Source organism: Macaca fascicularis, chromosome 6 (genome assembly GCF_037993035.2).
Source record: "Macaca fascicularis isolate 582-1 chromosome 6, T2T-MFA8v1.1".
Taxonomy (NCBI): domain Eukaryota; kingdom Metazoa; phylum Chordata; class Mammalia; order Primates; family Cercopithecidae; genus Macaca; species Macaca fascicularis.
The window spans coordinates 36,518,586-36,533,279 of record NC_088380.1 but is presented as its reverse complement, the minus strand read 5'-3'; the positions used below and the strand labels follow the sequence as shown (position 1 = coordinate 36,533,279).

The window sequence follows — 14,694 nt, the reverse complement described above, 5'->3', positions numbered from 1 at the left end:
TTTTCTTTTACATATTACACCATGATTTTTCCACATCAATAAATATCTTCTTGCAGTATTCTTAATGGGTTCATAATATTCTCTTGAATGACTACACCATAATTTATTTAACTAATTCCATTTTTTTGGACACTTAAGGTTTTTGTTTTGGTTTTCTTCATTGTAAACAATTCGCAGACGAATATTCTTCAGACTATCAGTTCTTAAAAAGAGTTCTAAAATTTTAACCACTTTTAAATATTACAGTAGAAAAGTGTAATTTCAGCACTTAAGATAAAAAAGTTCTCCCAACATAAGAAAGTACAATTTGAAAACCAAGTTATAATTTAGTCAAATCACAAGTTAGTATTGAATCTACAGTCTGAAAAACAACTACAAGATTTATTTTGCTTTTGAAAATGGTAAATTCCTCTGTGTCAACTGTTCTGTGGCCTGATGTAGTCAACTTCCTATTTTAGTTATGCGCAATCAAGGCAGTTTAAGGCTGATCCTCAATAGCAAACTCTGGGCCCAAATGAAGATTCAAAGAGCAAACCACAAAAATGTACGAATAACAGCTACTGATTTAGAAGACTATAGCATCAAAGTATTTTTAATTCAGGTAAGTGAGAAATTTCAGTGAGAGAGGATTATCCTACTACATTAATAGATGTCTGCAATTACTAATTTGTTTTTTCATTTGTTGTAATAACATGTACCATTGGCAAAAACAGCCATTCATTATGTCTGTTTGTAGTATAAGACATAAATTTTATGTGAAATTCAGAAATTAACACCAAAGTCTATGTAATCAATTGGTACTCATTCCAAGACATTTGTGTGATACATGCCATCAAATCTCTACCCTTTACTTTACTACTGAAATTTTGTGAACAATCTTACTGTGTTACCAAAGTGACTATCGTCAGGAATGGTTCCCAGGAAGACGTTAGCAGACTTTGAAGCCTAATGCTTATCCTGCAAGCTGAGATTGAAAAAAGGCTTTAGGTCACTGGAAAAGAACCAGTGGGAAATGGAAAAATACAGAGCTAGCAAGTTAAAACAACCAGTCCAACAGCAAATTCCAATTCTGGACATGAGTAAATCTCCAAGGTAACAGGATGGGAGCACAGCTTTAGCTGTTTCTGGCAGAGGAATACTTGACCTCAAATACAAGATCCAGACCCAAGAGAGCTGGCAAGAATAAAGCCTTAAAAAAACAAAACAAAACCACAACCTCCCCCCCAAAAAAACTAGATTTCCCCATGGACCAACTGAAGACTGATTACCCAAGTTCAGGCAGAAGGTGACAATACAAATAAATTGGTTTCCATGTAGTAATATGGAAAAAAAGCTTGCAGGTGCCCGTGATGAAAATCCAAATTTATTAGTTACCAGTAAGTGTACTGTTAGGTGTAAGTGATATTGAGTATTAAAACGTTCAGGTAAGATGATGTACAAACCGCATTTACCATTTAAGGTATTAATACTCTTGCCAGTCTTCTGGGCCAGATTCCCCCTTGGTTTTAGGTGGGTAAAGTAGCATGCCAGAGACTGAGCCTGTTAATCATGACTAGATTCCATCCTCAGAGATGGTCACATAAACGTTTTGGTCTTATATTTTAGTATATACATGGAACTGGGTGTAAGTATATACACACATACATATATGTAGCATAGTGTACATACTGTATAATCTTTGGGAAAGCTACTTAGCCTTCTTTAAACTGATTTTATTCATCTGCAAAATGATGGTAACAATAGTATACTTTAGAAAAGCTGCTGAGATTAAAAAGCTAATATGATTGTGAAATACACATTTTACTTATCGATGTTAGTGAGTGTCTTCATGACATTAGTTTATTCTTCAAAAATTGTTTTAGTAGGTGAAAGAATTCTATTCTATTATGGACCATAATTTATTCCATTAATCCCACTAATGTGAATGATAAAACCTGGGTTTCAACTTTCAGCCAATTTGCTGACTAGCAACTCAGACAAGTCATTTTACCCTTCTGAGCCATAATTTCCTCATTCATAAAGGGAAGAGGGAAACAAGCTATATTTAGTACCTGTGCTGCCTATATTTTGCTAATATAAACGAAATTAATAATGAACCCACAGTTTTACTGAAGGAATTGAAAAAAAGAATATTTTAACAGTAAAAGTTATACCAACTTTATTGTTACCATTTTTATATTTTCATATGAATAACAACCATTAAAATAGTGTAGAAAAATATTGAAAAGCAAGAACTTCTGATGTATTTATGGTACAATACCATAGACTGCTCTAATGAGCTCAGCATATCCACAAAGCTATGTAGTTTGGAGGAATGTCCAAGCAAAGTGATGGACAGGAAATGGAAGTCTTTTTTCTCTGCAAGCCTACAATTTTCTACAGTGAAAATAGTGAAGGAGGGATGGTCTTAACTAATTTAAATTCAAATAGAAATTTTATATAACAAAATTTCACTCTCTCAATTTAAAATGTATACATTGGGATTGCTTATAAAAGTATACATTTTAGGACGCAATTTAGTTCAAGATTGTCTTTTTACTGCTTAATTTTTAGGGTTGTTAGCACCTATGTACCAATTTGTAGATTTATGCCATGTAATTCCTTCCTTATTAGTAGTGAAAGATTAAAAATCTGTAAAATGTAGCTAACATTAATGATTTTCTTAACAATGTAATGTTCCTCACGCAGGCCAGTGCCAAAGATACAGCATATTTGTATGCAGCAATACATCATCGTCTTGTTGCACTTCAAAGCTTCAGTAAGCAGAAAGATGTCAATCAAGCTGAAAGCCTGTCAGAAACAGTCCAACAATCGAACTGCGAAAGCTGTGATGAGAATGAGGATGATTTCATTCAAGTCACTAAAAATGGATCAGGTAAATAGCTTTTGTTTTGTTAGGTCAGAGGTTTAAAAACGAATTCTTAAGCATGATCCTCATATATTAGGTAGATTTTTTAACAAGTGGAACTGCTCTGTTTAAAGTCGGTGGTGGCTAGAGCCTTAGTTGTTTGGATCTGAGGAGTGGGTTTGAAAATCACTGTCTTCTATAAGTGGTCTTCATTTTATCAAGTCAGCCTCATGGTGATGCCTATGTCATTTGCTTATAAACTGCATAAAAAACTACTACATTGCTACTCTGAAATTAACCCTTCATTTTTATTTATCTTCACTTACTCTCATTTTATTATTGGCTATAATAGGAAGAAATAGAAATACATATAGTGAGTCCACCTGGTACACTTGGCTTGATACCCTGAAAATTCTGTTTATTCTCTTTTTAGAATCTGACTGCTTATAAGAATAACTAGATTGTACAAATACTATTTTCAAGGACCTATTTTGTCTAGGGGAAAAAGTACTATTTCTTTTATTGTATCAAGATTCACAAATAAAGTAAGGTTGAAGTGGAAACAGTGATAAACAGATTGTTAGGTTTTAGTGCTTATCTTGATATATGGATTTAAAACTAATATTCATGCTTTGGAGAAAAACAATGTCAAACATAGTAAGCTCAACTTTGTTATATAGATGTAATTATTCCAATAAAGTCATCCAAGTGTTTTCACTAACAGTTTCACTTAGTCCTGAATTCTTGTTTTACAGAGGACTGAGTAATACAATTACAATGATAGTGTGGTAACAAGCATTTTTTTCAACTCTTAATCATTTTGAAATATTAAAGCTGCTTTAATCATACATAACTTAAGAATCTATCAAAGAACGTGCATAACTGGATGAAATATCTTCCTTTGCTTAATATTAAAGCTATAATCAAAACGAAAAATACACAAAACATGCAGATCAGTATTATAACCTGCTTGACCTAGTGATTCAGAGAACTAAGTTAATATAATTTTTCTTGCTACTTTAAGCAAATCTATTAAACAAATGGTTTATTAGTCTCTAAAGCATATAAAATAAATAAAAATTCTTTTATTTTATTATAATGTTTACACTGCCAACAATAAAATGGGGTCTATCAGAGAACTAGTTGGTACACATTAACAATGTCAATTTGAAAAAAGGATTAAATAGCAAATTGTCTCATGAACTAATGACACGTGCTTATGATGTCTATATTCTGTTATACTGAATTTTAGGAAAGGGGTGCTATGTAACTATCTTAATAAAAAAACAATGAAAATAATGCAAAGCAAATGTCAATCATATGAACCCCCTTTCCCTTGCCATTTTTTCCCCTTTTCACTTAGTATCTTCTCCAGGAGGCATTAAAAACAAATGCTAAAATGTTATGGAAGCAATAAAAGCTCTAATTTTTTGCACTTTGTTGCTTATAAATTATCTAAATGGGAAATGTTACTTGTAAAAATGTATATTCTGCAGCTTTTATTTCATCACCAATGAGTATATTCATTAATATTCATATTTAGTTGCATTCAATATTAAAAATCTACCCTAAATATTGTATAATAAAACCTTTTAAATTTATATCACAGATCCTTCTAGGTGGACTCACAGACAGTCGGTTGCCTGTTCATGAATACTACCTGCTATAAACATGACATCTACAAAAAGAGGGTTCACCCTACTGAAAATACTAAACCACCCTAACTAATGAGAAGATTCTATTCATTCCTTGAAGAGTTTTTATAGAAAAGTTTAAGAAACGTAATTTGTTACAATTAACATTTTTATGTTTTACATTTTACATTTTGATTATTGTGCAGAAACTGACAGAATTTAAAAAAATAAATGGACTTCAGAAGTTCAAAATTTATCATTTTTGAAGAAGTTTATTTAGAATAGGATTTTATAACTAATTTGGATGCTTCATCACATTGATGGATATAATACTCAGAATTATAAATTGCTAGATTTGATAAATACCTACCAAAATGTTTATTTTTTTCAGTCATACACTGACCATAAAACAAATATTTTACTAAATTTCCAGAGTCATTTCTTTGAAAAACAGTATAATTGCATCATAACATTTCACTAAATCCTATTTATCTTCTGGGAAATGTATATTTTAATTTTAGCTGTTGGATTTCGTAAATATGATAAGCTTATATATTCATGGTATGAATTTCTTTAAAAAGAGCATCTGCTCTTGGACTTGTATCTGTTGCATCTTGTCAATGCTTGACTCATGGTCAGCATCCAATAGTTGTTAAACGAATAAATAAATATAATACATTACCTATGTATCAAAAAGCATGTATAAGAATTCCAAGTGTGTTAACTTGTTCTACTTTGTTTTATTTATGTAATTACATTTTCATTAATACTTTAGTAGGCATGGCTGTATAGAGAGAAAAACAAATGTATCATATATAGCCAAATGAATCTTTTTCTTAAATGCTATTATTATAGTAGGCTACAGTAATTTCAACAATTTTGCAATAGAGTTTTGATCCTCTTCTTTGAGATTTGTTTCACAGACACCTCATGAATCATACAAGAAAATTAGTCTCAGTACTTATAGCCCTACTTCATTTTTCAATTCAGTTTTATCACATCATGGCTTCAAAGTGACTTTTGATTGTGACCCCTAAACAATTCTCTGACTAGGGGACAAGAATTCATAATTCCAAAATGTTTCTGAAAATGTTCTGAACAATGACAACATATTTGGAATGAGGGTATAATTTCACTAAGTGATACTTCAAAGAACAATATTCATTTGGATATGCGAACACACACTTTCAAGTTATATTACTGTATCGCCATGCCTGTTATAAAATAATAAAGATATAATATATAAGTATTTATTAAGTCAAACCTCAGCTACTGCCTGAAAGTTTAGCATATGAAAGTTAAATTAACTCTTTTAGATTATGATTTAGTTAGTATAATTGTTCATTTTGTCCTTCCTTATAACTGAGAAAGCATAACTTAATGTAAGGTAACTACTGAGAGAGGCCCATTCATTCTTCCAGTGATTCTAGAAGAAATATGGCACATAATATCCTTTACTTCTAAATAAAGGAGTCAATGACTCAGAAAATAAAGAGGAAAAATAAAGTTAATGTGAGAGAGATGAAGAAAAGATAGAAGGGAAAAAAGAGACATAGTACGAAAGAAAGGACAAAACAAATGGACAACAGAAACACTTTAAAAATCAAGAAGAGTGACTCTGATGTGGAACACACTCAGCAAAAAATTTTCATTAGAAACATAACACAGAGAGATATTTGGAGAAGATAATAAAGCACTGGTTCTCTTTTATTGTAAGATCTTAGCTGATGTGGGAGCATTGTGATTGCACTATCAATTGCTAAAGTGAAGAAGAGAACAAATAACTTTATTTATGTATTTTGTTTGTTTGTTTTTTAGACAGAGTCTCGCTCTGTCACCCAGGTTGGAGTGCAGTGGCACCACCTCGGCTCACTTCAACCTTCGCCTCCCGGGTTCAAGGGATTCTCGTGCCTTACTCAGCCTCCCGAGTAGCTGGGGTTACAGGCGCCTGCCATCACACCCGGCTAATTTTTGTATTTTTAGTAGAGACGGGGTTTCACCATGTTGGCCAGGCTGGTCTTGAACTCCTGATCTCAAGTGATCCACGTTGCCTCAGCCTCCCAAAGTGTTGGGATTACAGGCGTGAGCCACTGCACCTGGTCATCGTTATCCTTTTGACATGTTCATCCTTGTCACCACACTAAGGTAGAGATAAAGCAGTATCTTCTCAATGCTTGAAACATTTTAAGTTAAATTCATTCTATGATTTTCTTTAGATTTCTCCACATATATCAATGGAAAAAATTAACTACCTTAATTTCTGATCTATATAGAAATTCCAGTGCAACAAAACCAAATATAGGGTTAGAATATCAGGAAAGCAAAGAAAGAAGTGAAAATTCCCAGATTATGAAATGGAAAAGAACAGAAACATGATATTTAGCTCACAACTCTTTCAACCCGCTTTCTATACACTCCATTATTCTTAGAATTCTTACACAAATATTTAGTACAATTTTGGAGGAATAGTAGAAACATTTTATGACTTTTCCTTGTCCTGTATCTTCACCTAGCCTTCTTCTTTTCAGCTTTCCTATGTCCTTTCTTCCCCTTTTATAAGGAGAATTTGTACAATAACATCAGTTGTACAATAACATCCATTTTCATAAGTTATTTAGGTAGATCATTTCGAAGTATACATTTTGGATTTCCAAAACAGCTGTTTTTAATTAAAATTTAATTAACTATTTATGTCATTATATATCTTTTGTTAAGACAACCTTAACTTTCTTCTCTTTTAATAAGATTTTACCCAACTGTTTACCTTAATTATAGACAATTAAAATGTTCTCTTAAAAATATATTATTTTCCATCCATTACTGCCAAAGCAAAGAACCCTTTTTCGCCAGAATACATCCTATACAGCAGTGGTAACCAACCTTTTTGGCACCAGGGACTGGTTTTATGGATGACAGTTTTTCCAGAGGTTAGGGGGTGGGTAGGGTGGGGTGGTTTTGGGATGAAGCTGTTCCATCTCAGATCATCAGGTATTAGAGTCTCATATGGAGCGTGCAACCTAGGTGCCTTGCGCAGTTCACAGTAGGGTTTGCATCCTATGAAAATCAAATGCTGCCTCTGATCTGACAGCAGGCAGAGCTCAGACAGTAACGCAAATTATGGGAAACAGCTGTAAATACAGATGAAGCTTCACTCCCTTGCCCGCCTATCCCCTCCGGCTGTGTGGCTTGGTTCCTAACAGGCCAGAGACTGGTACTGGTCCATAGCTCGGGGGTTGGGGACCCCTGCTATACAGGTCTTAGAGTATTTGAATGTCATAAAAAGAGGTATATATGTCTTCCATGGAGTCAGAATGTACGCGAAGTGGGGGTGGGAAGGATTCTAGGGGTTGGGAATGATATATTTTAAAACCTGTGTAAATCTTCAAGTTGTGAATATCACAGTGATATATAATTTTTCCCATAAAATGTTGAGAACAGTTAAGCTTGCTTGAGATATGGCTATCACATGGTTGGTTAGACTCATTTACTAGAAAAGCACACCAGCCTCACCATAGATGGAGTTTGAGTTTAAAACTCAGTAACATTAAATCCATGAATGCCAGCAGTTTGGTTTGGGAGGGTGAGGTCGGTAGATTGCCTGAGCCCAGGAGTTCAGGACTAGCCCGGGCAACACTGCACAACACCCCATTTCTACAAAAATTTCAAAAAATTAGCAGGGTGGCTGGGCGCGGTGGCTCATGCCTGTAATCCCAGCATTTTGGGAGGCCGAGGCAGGCGGATCATGAGGTCAGGAGTTCTTAGGACCAGCCTGGACAAGATGGTGAAACCCCGTCGCTACTAAAAATACAAAAATTAGCCGGGCGTGATGGCACGGCCTGTAATCCCAGCCACCAGGAGGCTGAGGCAGAGAATTGCTTAAACCGGGAGGCGGAGGTTGCAATGAGTCGAGATCGTGCCACTCACTGCACTCCAGCCGGGATGACAGAGGGAGACTCCATCTCAAAAAAAAAAAAAAAATTAGCAGGGCATGGTGACATGCATCTGTAGTCCCAACTACCTAGAAGGCTGAGGTAGGAGGATCGCCTGAGCCTGGGAGTTTGCGGCTGTGTTAGCCATGCAGTGCAGTGCCACTGCACTCCAGTCTAGGTGACAGAGTAAGACCCCGTCTCAAAAAAAAAAAAAAATTTGTAAACTATTTTTTTACACTGGAAGGAAGAATTATTGAAATGATTAGCCAATGTTTAGGCTAATCAAGACTTGATAAGTTTTCTAACAGAGTATTACCAAGATTTCTTAATTTGTACCAATCTAGTGGATATAAAATATTATTTCACAATGATATTATTAGTATTTCTCTAATTTCTAATAATGTTATCTTTTCAAGTATTTATTCACTGTTTGTGTTTCTTCTAAAAAATGCCTGCTCACGCCTGGGGTGCGGTGGCTCACGCCTGTAATCCCAGCATTTTGGGAGGCTGAGGTGAGTGGATCATGAGGTCAGGAGATCGAGACCATTCTGGCTAAGACAGTGAAACCCTGTTTCTACTAAAAATACAAAAAATTAGCCTGGCATGGTGGCACACATCCATAGTCCCAGCTACTCGGGAGGCTGATGCAGGAGAATTGCTTGAACCCGGGAGGTGGAGGTTGCAGTGAGCCGAGATTGCGCCACTGCATCCCAGTCTGGATGACAGAGCGAGACACTATCTCAAAAAAAAAAAAAAAAATCACAATTTTTGCAAAGCTAATTGTGTCATTTTCTCCTTTGGTTCTTCCTAATATATGCAGGATAAAAGACAAGTTCCTAAGCATGGATTTAACACTTTTCATTGTCTTTACCCTTGTCTACCTCTCTAGCCTCACTTCCCAGTGTTGTCTGCCTCTCTCTAAATTCTCTAAAAATTCAAAATTGCTAGTACATTGCTTCTATGCATTTGTTCATGGTGTTTCTTCTGTGGAATTTCCTTCTCATTCTTGCTGATAATGGCTAATATTGTATTCATCATTTAAGGCTTAGCTCTTCACATTTCCAGAAAGCCTTGTCTAACTCTTCTTAGGCTGACTTAAGACCTGCTCCTCCAAATTTCTATAGCATTCTGTGTATAACTCCATCACTGCATAGACTTTAAGCTCCTCAAGGGCATGGATGCTTTTTATCATTTCATCTGTAGCACCTAGCAGGATGCCCGGCCTACAGTGACACTCAAATGTAATTTAATCTCCACGAATGCGTGTTACATGTGTAAGATTTAAGAGACATTATCTAAAAGGAAACTAGATAAGGATTGGAAATTCAGGAGAAAGATCTGGGCTAAAGACGGCAGTAATAGCTGAGGTCATGAAAGGGGCTAATATTTGCCAGGTGTGTACTGTGTAGTGGGCACAGTGCTAGGCATCCGTCATATATTCACAATTTTACAAGGTAGCAATTATATTTTAAAAATGCAGAAGTAGGCTCAGGAAGGTTAAACAACCAGTTCAAGTTTCACAAAGCTAATAAACAATAAAACTGGGATTTGAACCAAGATCCTTCCATTACACAACACTGAATGAACTCAGGAATGTGTGTGTGTGACAGAGAGAGAGAGAGAGGGAGAAGGACAAAGAAGAGGCAGAAGAAGAGACAAGGAGACAAGGACAGAAGACATCTTGGAGATGGGTTTAGGAAGAAGTCAAAAAGGGACATAGAAATGGGAGAAACACTGTTAGTGACTGGTGTGTTGGGAGACAGTAAAAGATTTCAAGAAGAAATGATAACCATTCCAAATTCTTCAGAAAGATCAAGCAATTAAAGGACTGAAAAAAGTATTTTGAGTTCCAACAATATCTTTTGGCCACCTTGGAAACACTAGTAATTAGCAAAGTAGTGGGGAGAAGCTAGTGTACAACAGGTTGAGGAATGACTAGGAGGCAGGGATGTGACAATGATAAACAAGACTACTCTTTGGAGAATCAGCTGTAAAGGTAAGGCAGGCAATATGTAAAAACCAAGGCTTAGAGGTTGTTTTTTTAAGAAAAACTTTAAAGATGTCATAGACATGAGCATATTTAAATACTGAAGAGGTAAACTCATTTGGGAGGGAAAATTCAAGCTACCTGGGAGAGGATGCCTTCAGAAAGCACATTTTTTAGGAGGTGGAAGATGATATGTAAAATAACTATGGACAAAGGCCTATTCCAACTGAGATGCCAATGCATATGTTTGTAGCTGAAGTGAGAGAGCCAAAAATCTGGGTTTTTAATCTGTGAAGTGGGAAGAAATGAGGTCTGAGATTTCAAATATGAGCAACAAAACTCAGACTTTGATCCCAAACAGTTTCTCCCTACTCATTTTTTTTTTCTGTCGAATGGATCAATTAACATTCCCCTATTCACCCTGGCCTCAAACCTAAGTGTCATCTGTGATTTCTCCCTTTTATTCCCTTCCTAATATCTAATGAAGTTTAAAATAGTAAGACTACAAAGGAGTCTGAGCATAGTTATAGATGTTTACCTCTAGAAGTTCAGGTTATTAAGGTTGTTACACTACACGTCACTATAAGCAGCTGCTGTGAGGCAAAGTTCTTGGTGAGAATGGGTCAGTGGCAGAACTTTACCAAGTAAACACCTATCGGGCTTCATTGTGCATGCTCCCAGTCCAATACACTACCTGGCACACAGCAGGCACACAGCGGGAACCAACGAATGAACGCTGGTGTTGGTGGGCCCGTGAGGAGAGTCACAGATTCACTGAATCGATTTGGACTCGGTAGAACCTTGGGGTCACCTAACCTTTTTACAGATGAGGAATCTGAGGCCCAGAAAGATGAAGTAACCTGCCCAAAGTCCAGAAGCGACTTAGCGCCAGGACTACAAAGGAGCAAACACAGTGCCGGGGAAGGGGATCTAGGGAGCTGCAGGAATTGAACAGCAGAATGTGCACTGCCATTTGGTTTCCCCCTTACAATGGGACGTTTCCTTCTGTTCTCATCACACCCCAGCCCTGGTCCTGGTCCTGATCACTCCATGGGTCATTATCCCAACAGCATCCTGTCCTCCTCTTCTTGCCTCCCAAGCTACCCAACATTCCCAAGCCAGATCAACAGTCATCAAACATTGCTTTAACTCACTCCATTCCAGTTAAAAGCTTTCAAATAATTCCAACCTATAGGACAAAGTCCAAATGACTAACATTCTTAACCCCGCGCTCTAGTCCTGCCTACTTTCAACCGTCGCTCCTCGTGGAGAAATGCTCCATTCTGCCAGGCTCCCCTACCCATCATCCTCCAAGTTCCTTAGGCCTCTTCGGGGGGCAGCGGGGCGGGCACTGGGTCCCACGCCGAGAGGATTTCGTGCCAGGTCACGCACACGGTGCAGCAGGAGCCGGGTCCCCCTCCTCAGCCCCCAGCCCGGCCCTGGACACACCAGCTATCACACGCCCTGGTCAAATGAACCAACGGGCACGTGGTCGGCCTGCAGAACAGAACCCGAGCGAGGACATGCCCGGAACCTGCCTTCCCGCCAGTGGCTCAAAACCCCACCCGCAGGCCCCGCGCCGCCTCAGACCGGATCCAGCTGGATTCCTCAGAGCGGCGCAACCGCCTAACAGAATTCTACCTCTTTCCCGGCCGCAGCAAATGGCGCGGCCCCTCGGGATCCGGGGCCGCCGCGGGTTCTGATTGGCCGATAGAGTTAGCCTGGGGGCGGGAGAAGAGCTACCTCAGGGAAGCTTGTGGAGCTGGGAGGTCGCCCCCGGGCGGCGAAGCGGCCATTACGCAGGCGTGAGTGAAACGAATAAACAAACAAATAAAACCCACTAGCCCGAGGTCTCCATTTCTTCCCCGCCCACCTTTCCCCCGCGTGGGGTCTCCGGTTTCCCAATCGCCACGCTTTCCCCGCCTTCGTCAACGTCTGGGTACGTCCCCCTAGCCGCGCTGGCCACGCACGTCCCGGCACTTAACCTCTGCCCGCCCGGCGCGAAGTTAGAGGCCGGGGTTGCGCGAGCGGCGCGCACTCCCGGCGGTGGGGAGCGGAGGCAAGGAGCCGGAGCCCGAGCCCGAGCCCGAGCCCGCGGCCGCGGCCTGGCCCAGGATGACTTGCTACCGAGGATTCCTCCTGGGCAGCTGTTGTCGCGTGGCGGGCGGCCGGGCGGCGGCGCTGCGGGGACCGGGTGCGGGAGGCCCCGCCGCGCGGCCCCGGCTGGGCGGTGACGGTGGCGGCCGGCGGCATCTGGGGCAGGGGCAGCCGCGCGAGCTGGCGGGCTGTGGCAGCCGCCCGGACGGCGGCTTCCGCCCCTCCCGGGTGGTGGTGGTGGCCAAAACCACCCGGTACGAGTTCGAGCAGCAGCGGTACCGTTACGCGGAGCTCTCGGAGGAGGACCTGAAGCAGCTGGTGGGTCCTGGCTCGGCCCCGCTTCGCTCCCGTGCTCGGCCGGGGCTCTGGTGGCTGCTGCGCCCCCTCGGGCGAGACCTCTCGGGACAACTCTTCCCAGGGCACCGCAGATGCCCGTCCTGCCTCTTTCGCGGCCCCCAGGTCCTCTGGTTTCTCCCTGGGTCCTCTTTGCCTCTGGGCGTGCGTGCGAGGGAGAGGCAGGGCCGGGGAGAGGGAGAGCCGGGGAGAGGGAGAGGGGCAGTATTCGTGCAGGGACTTCCGAGGCAGGGGCGCCGCGGGGAGGGCGAAGAGGGGCTGCCGAGTGGTCTCAAAAGAGTGAGGGGTTTGGGGATTCGTTGGTGCCCTCGCCGACCCCGCTCTCGTTCGCTGGTTGGGTCCCACTCCAAGAAAGTGAGCCGTGGCCTGAGGGCTGGACGCCCTGCGAACAGCTCCCCAAGACGCCCCGAGAAAGGGGGCCCGGGGCGCCGCTGAGAGCTGCAGGGGGAAAAGGGCCGAAACTACCGCGGACACACCCCCTTTTACTCTGCAGGACTGCGAGGCCTAGGGCACTCCGGAAAGCCCTTCAGCCTGAGCCTTTTCCTTGCTGTAACGTGGTCGTTGGACACTACCAGCTTGTTTTAAAAGCACAGGTCTTTGGTGCTGAGAAGGGAAAGGGAGAAAATGTGATTTGTATATATACGTTTTTAAGGAGAAATGTCAGGACAAGGGGCTGGTATACTGGGTAGTGTGTGAAATAAAAAGCCTGCGACTCTTGTGCAACAATATCTCCACAATAGACCATATTTGATACGTTTATTTATATATATGCAAAAAGATACAAATCCAAGAGGAAAACCAGAGTTTCAATCTTCCTGTTGTCAACCCCCGCCCCCCCAACACTTTAAAAACAATTTCTGATGCCATACCCCCATCCACCAACTTTAGGAAAAGGAGAGTGCCCGGTGCTACCATGAGCAATGTGTCCAGAAAAATCTGTTGGAAATCTCTTAATTGTTGGCACTGTGCACCAAAAGGTTTTGGAATTAATTGCACATAACTAATTTAGTTTAGTTCTGTGCAAGACAAGACAACCTGTTGGAAACCTCTGGTATCGTGTGATCTTAGCAAAGTTATTTTTTTGTAGAGGCGTCAAAATGAAATTATAAATCATCTTTGCTTAAGTGCTGAATCTGTTGTCAACATTAAACATCCTGCTGCTTTGTTGGGTTTATTGAAGAGGGCCTCTGCATTCACCTGATGGGAGTCTAAATTTGTAGATTTGTTTTCTGTTTCCTGAGTGTTTGAAAATGACTGTTTATAGAATACACTTGCATCATTTAAAGAGTAAAACAGTTTGAACAGGAGGCTAGAGTAGTTGAGTTTGTGTTAGGGAGTGAAACTAGAGGTGAGGCATGGACTAGTAATGTCATAAGAAAGCACAGTGTTACTATTTGGGGAAAGTGGTGTGCCCTTTGGGTTGTACTAATTTTGCAAAGTCTAGCTTGTAGAATTTGTCAAATGCCATGTATGCATGAATATGTGCATACAGTTTTATCGAAGCTTCCCACAACAATTTAAAATAGCTCACATGGCATGTTTAAAGTGTGGGATTAAGAGTGAAGAGCTCAGTTCTAGGCCCCTGGTTCTGTGTGGTTAACTTCCTATGTGTGTTCTCTGGGCCTCATAGGTGGAAATGATACTTCTTGTGTAGTATGGTCCGTTTTCAAAGTGCTCCACCTAATTCAGTATGTGAATTGCTGAGGTTGTACCAGATAGCCTCCAAGGTCCTTTACAGTGCTGGCATTTTGAAACTGTGGATAACGTTTTCAAGGCCTCAAGAAAATGGGTGACATCTCAGGATTAACTCTTGGACCTCTGAACTAGGTTGCCACTTAATAAAAA

General features: G+C 40.3%; 2 protein-coding genes across 11 annotated transcripts in view; both read left to right on the top strand.

Moving 5' to 3' along the window:
* Positions 1–5,178, top strand: part of RANBP3L (RAN binding protein 3 like) — a 51,444-nt gene extending 46,266 nt beyond the window's left edge. For both annotated transcript variants that reach the window (XM_045393618.3, XM_005556727.5), the window contains exons 12-14: positions 459–601; positions 2,689–2,875; positions 4,458–5,178. In XM_045393618.3, coding sequence (XP_045249553.2) covers positions 459–601; positions 2,689–2,875; positions 4,458–4,501 — 374 coding nt within the window. In that variant the 3' untranslated portion in view covers positions 4,502–5,178. The remainder of the gene's footprint in view (positions 1–458; positions 602–2,688; positions 2,876–4,457) is intronic.
* A 6,949-nt stretch (positions 5,179–12,127) lies between these two features.
* Positions 12,128–14,694, top strand: part of NADK2 (NAD kinase 2, mitochondrial) — a 45,658-nt gene continuing 43,091 nt past the window's right edge. For 6 of the 9 annotated variants that reach the window (XM_073993298.1, XM_045393622.2, XM_045393621.2 and 3 more), the window contains exon 1: positions 12,407–12,813. In XM_073993298.1, coding sequence (XP_073849399.1) covers positions 12,514–12,813 — 300 coding nt within the window. In that variant the 5' untranslated portion in view covers positions 12,407–12,513. Of the gene's footprint in view, positions 12,338–12,406; positions 12,955–14,694 lie in introns of those variants that run through there. The other 3 variants (XM_073993301.1, XM_005556730.5, XM_073993296.1) reach the window with 2 other exon arrangements.